Source organism: Aethalodelphis obliquidens, unplaced genomic scaffold (genome assembly GCF_003676395.1).
Source record: "Aethalodelphis obliquidens isolate GAN/ISIS:26980383/991018 unplaced genomic scaffold, ASM367639v1 scaffold35, whole genome shotgun sequence".
Lineage (NCBI taxonomy): Eukaryota > Metazoa > Chordata > Mammalia > Artiodactyla > Delphinidae > Aethalodelphis > Aethalodelphis obliquidens.
In genome coordinates, this window is record NW_020837979.1 from 6,083,079 (window position 1) to 6,087,616 (window position 4,538).

Below are 4,538 nucleotides of genomic sequence, written 5' to 3' on the forward strand. Positions count from 1 at the left end.
TTTTAACCACAACCGCAGGTGGGCTTGGCCAGGCCTTGGGGCTAGGCTGGCACTCGGTGCGGGGAGAAGGGGGCACGGCGGGCTGAAGACACCTGCTGCAGGCGCGGGGGCGGCAGCGGACGGCCAAGGAGCTGCGCGGGGCGGGCACAGAACGCGCGGGTCTAGGGCGCGTGGAGACGAGCGCGCACGCACACGCGCGCGCGGGGCCGCCCGGGGCGAGGAGGGACAGGGTTTGCGGAGACGCCGAACGAACGTGGAGGGGTCGCCGCCTTCCCGCCTGCGGCCCGGCTGCCTAAGCCAGGGGAGCTAGGAGGGCGTTCCCCGCGGGCCGGGGCTCGGCCGCGCCCACCGTGCCCACCGCGCCCGCCCCGCCCCTGGCCGCCCACGCCGCGTGGGAGACGCGGCCCCACCCCGCGCCCGACCCCGGCGGTTGTCGCGCGGCCCGCCGCGCACCGCCCACCCGCAGACGCGCGTGGCTCTCGGCGAAGGCAGCGCCCGCGCTGCAGTCGCCGGGCCCGGGCAGCGAGCATCCTCCCTTCTCCGTTCTTCCCTTCGGCCCTAGTCGCCGCAGCCCCGCGGTGATGAGCCCCGAGCCAGTCCCGCCGCCGCCCCCCTGTCGTGGCTGCGACTGCGGGGAGCCGCTCGCCCAGCGGGTGGAGAAGGGCGACGAGGCCTTCCGCGCGGGCGAGTACGAGACGGCGGCCGAGCTCTTCCGCTCCGCGCTGGCCGGCTTGGCGCGGCCCGACCGCGGCCTGTGCCTGCGGCTGGGGGACGCGCTGGCCCGCGCCGGCCGCCTCCCCGAGGCCCTGGGCGCGTTTCGCGGCGCCGCGCGGCTCGGGGCGCTGCGGCCCGACGAGCTGGGGGAGCTGGCGAGCGGCCTGGCGTGCGTCCCGGGCCCGCGCGAGCGGCGGTCGCCGGTGGGGAAGCCGGGCCGCGACCCCGGGGAGGCGCCGAGCGGGGAGCCGTCGGCCTCGGTGCCCGCGGCGCCTCGGGACCTGCTGGACTGCCCGCGCTGCCAGCGGCTGCTGCACAAGCCGGTGACGCTGCCGTGCGGGCTCACGGTGTGCAGGCGCTGCGCTGAGCCGGGGCCGGGCCGGCCGCCGGTGCGCCGCGTCAACGTGGTGCTGAGCGGCCTGCTGGAGAAGTGCTTCCCGGCCGAGTGCCGGGCGCGCAGGCTGGCGGGCCAGGTGCAGATCCTGCAACGCCAGCAGCAGCCCGAGGCCGCTCTGCTCAGGTGCCACCAGGCCCTGGACCTCGGTAAGCGGGCGCGGGGGCTGGGCCACCTACACGCTCGCCTGTTGAGGGGCAGGGCCGGGACGGGAGAGCTGGGTTCGGCCGGCGGGGCTCTTGTGCTGTATGGAGGCGGTGAGGCGAAGAGTAGGGGCCAGTTGCACCTGCGGGCTGTCTTTTCCAGGACCTCCGTGGCCTTCCTGAGCCGCCCTGTGAGGCCAGCACTGCTTTTCACCCTATCTCAGCCGTATAGGAGTGGAGGGAGGGCCAAGGGTTTTAATTCGTCTTGCAGGGAAATGCAAATAGCTAACACCCTCGTGTGTTACAAGAAGGTGACACTCCCGGGCTATCGCAAGAAGATAGCCTTGTGATTGGGGATTTGCTGGTGCAAATGCTTTGGGGATTCAGCTGGCGCATCCAGGAAGGATGCTCTTACACTCCACCGTTTGGCCCTGACCTCCCTTCTCTCTCAAAGGCTGTTAGATGTCGTAATGGTGTGATTAGCTTTTTAGATGGTTATATACTAACTAGTAGTCTGGTGTATTTTATCTTTTAAACTAGAGTCTGTGACCAGCAGCAGCCGCTTCCCGCCCAGCCACCACCTGTTAAGAATATATAATTTAAAGGAAGCCCAAACTTCGGTCCTGGTCCTTGCGTTTGACTCTGAATGAGTGTGCTCTATTGACAGTTGTTTGGGGTGGAGAATGTGTGGATGGCGGGTGATTTGGTTTTGAAACAGTGTTGTGTGTGCATGACTTAAATCTGTAGTCAAGAAGACTTGGTTTCATGTTTTGTTACTAAGAGTCTTATTGTGTGCTCTAGTCATTATGCATTTTATTGTAAACTAGGGTTAAGGTTTTCTCTTTTAGAAGGCACACCTGTATCCGAATTGGGAGATTCTCTGCTGGAATCAGGCAGTTAAATTGCTTTATGTAACAAATAATTGGTACCATATTTGAAACCAACATATCCGTACTTTAACAGGCTGTGTATTTTTTAGTTTTCAATTATTTATGTTCAGTATATATGGTGTAGAGCCACACTATTCAGTAGAAATACTGTGTAAGCCACATATGTTACTTTACGTTTTCTGTTAACCCATTTAAAAAAGGTGAAAAGTAGCAGGTGAAATTCATTTTAAAAATATTTTTAACCCTATACCTTCAAAATGTTATTTCAACATATCTTTAATGTAAAAAAATCCAGCTTTTACTTTCTCAGTAAATCTTCGAAATTCATTGTGTATTTTACATTTGCTACCCACCCTGATTTGGATACTAAATTTTCATCAGAAGTACTTCCTCTATGTTTAGATTTCTTAAAATTTAGAGTTGAAAAAGTGGATTCTCATGTTGGTGTCGTTCCAAATTAACTTAAAAGTTATCCTCTAACTGAAGACTATCCGTTTTTAAAAATTCTACTAGTTAAAATAAAAAATAACTGAGTTCCTTTGTTGCCCTAGACCTCTCTCTTGTTTTCACTAGCCACATGTGTCCAACAGCTACTGTTGTAGACAGCACAAGTACAGAACCTTAAAAAACAATTGCTGGAAATGTAACAGATCACAATACCAACTCTTGGAGAAGACTTAGAAAATGAGGACTATTGTATGCGGCTGATGGGTCTGCATAGTTATACCCCTGGTACGTTGTTTGGCAGTATCTGAAAATGTTAATTATGACCTTTGGCCAAGCAGCTTCAATGAGGTACAAGCATATGTGCACTGAAAAAATGTATACAGGGGTGTACAAGAGCGTATATACATCATTAGAGATAGCCCTAAAGTGGAACTCAAATGTCCAAAAGGAACAGAATGAATAAGTAAATATATTGTGATGTCTTTGTGGAATACTACATAGAAAGAAAATAAGCCAACTTCAGTTACATACTACAATGTGGATGAATCACATAATGTTAATTGAAAGCCAGACTCAAAAGCATTTTTAATACATGATTATATTTATCTGTAAGTCCAAACAGGCAAAATTACTATGGCATGTTAGAAGCAAGTAAGGGCAGTGATTACCTTGGGGAAGAAAAAGGGGAATGTTATTGTGAGTAAGTATAGGAGGGACCTGAGTGGTAGTGGTAATGTTCTGTTCCCTGACCTAGACGATGGATGCACAGGTGTGTTCACTTTGTGACAATTCATTGTATTTTCCATTTATATATTAGACCTCAATTTAAAAGTTTTAAAAACATGGATTATTGCAGTCAATTCATCATGAGAACTTTATTCAGTATCCATTTTCCACTCAAAGATTGGATAAGAAAGCCAAGTTTCCCTAGTTTAAAAATTTATAGAAAAAAGTTAACTTAGTAATGAATTAGCTCCCAAGAGAGGTTTTGTTATAGTAAAAAGGTTACAAATATTTGGATTTGGAAATGCCTGTGTTTAGACCCAGGCTGACCCTTAGCTATTTTGTGACCGTAGCCAAGGGTGGTAATCATTAATGCTGTTCCCCGAATGTTTGTATCTTTATAGCCTCTCCAAACAAGTACAATTGCATTCCTCGCCTGCTTGTGGTTCGGTAGAGCCATGTGACTAATTTTGGCCAATAAGTTGCGAGTGGAATTCAAAATAACTGTATGTTAAAACAGAAATAAGCATGTGAAAAGATAACCCAATAGATAACTGTCTATTGAACCAAATGGGTATTCTAGACCTGGAAAATACAGTATCTGAAGTTGAGAATTAGACGGATTCGAAAATAGGCTGGACACATCCGAAATCAGGATGAGAACACTCAGGAACAAGCCAATAGACAATATCCAAGCTGAATCACAGAGGAAAAAAACAGAGCATAAGAGAAATGGGGGACACAGAGAAAAGTTCTAAAATCTGTGGAATACGAGCCCCCGAAGAGGAAAGAGGGAGAAGGGGCAAGTGAAATATTTGAAGGAAAAATGGCTGAGAATTTTCTAGAGCTGATGGGAAACTTTAAGTCACTGAACCAAGAGGCTCAGTAAGCCCAACAGGATAAACACAAGCATTCACTTCACACAACAAACAAAACGTATCTAAGTATCTTACAGTCCAGTTACTGAAAATCAAACATAAAGAGACATTTAAAAGCACTTAGAGAAGGCAGGATATATTTCCTTGAAAGGAGCCAGAATAAGACTGATAGCTGACTTTTCAACAAAATTATTAAAACTAGAAGATAATGGAGTAACATCTTGAAAGTGATGAAAGAGGGGGAAAAAAACCTACCTGGCATTCTTTACCCCGATGAAAAATATCTGTCAGAAATGAAGGCAAAATTAAGATGCTTAAATGCAGGTAAATAATAGGAAGGACTTTTATT

General features: G+C 50.0%; 1 protein-coding gene across 1 annotated transcript in view; it reads left to right on the plus strand.

The window, feature by feature from the left end:
- The first annotated feature begins 476 nt into the window (after nt 1-476).
- LONRF2 (LON peptidase N-terminal domain and ring finger 2) overlaps nt 477-4,538 on the plus strand; it is a 37,276-nt gene continuing 33,214 nt past the window's right edge. The window contains exon 1 of the mRNA XM_027128816.1: nt 477-1,257. Coding sequence (XP_026984617.1) covers nt 582-1,257 — 676 coding nt within the window. The 5' untranslated portion in view covers nt 477-581. The remainder of the gene's footprint in view (nt 1,258-4,538) is intronic.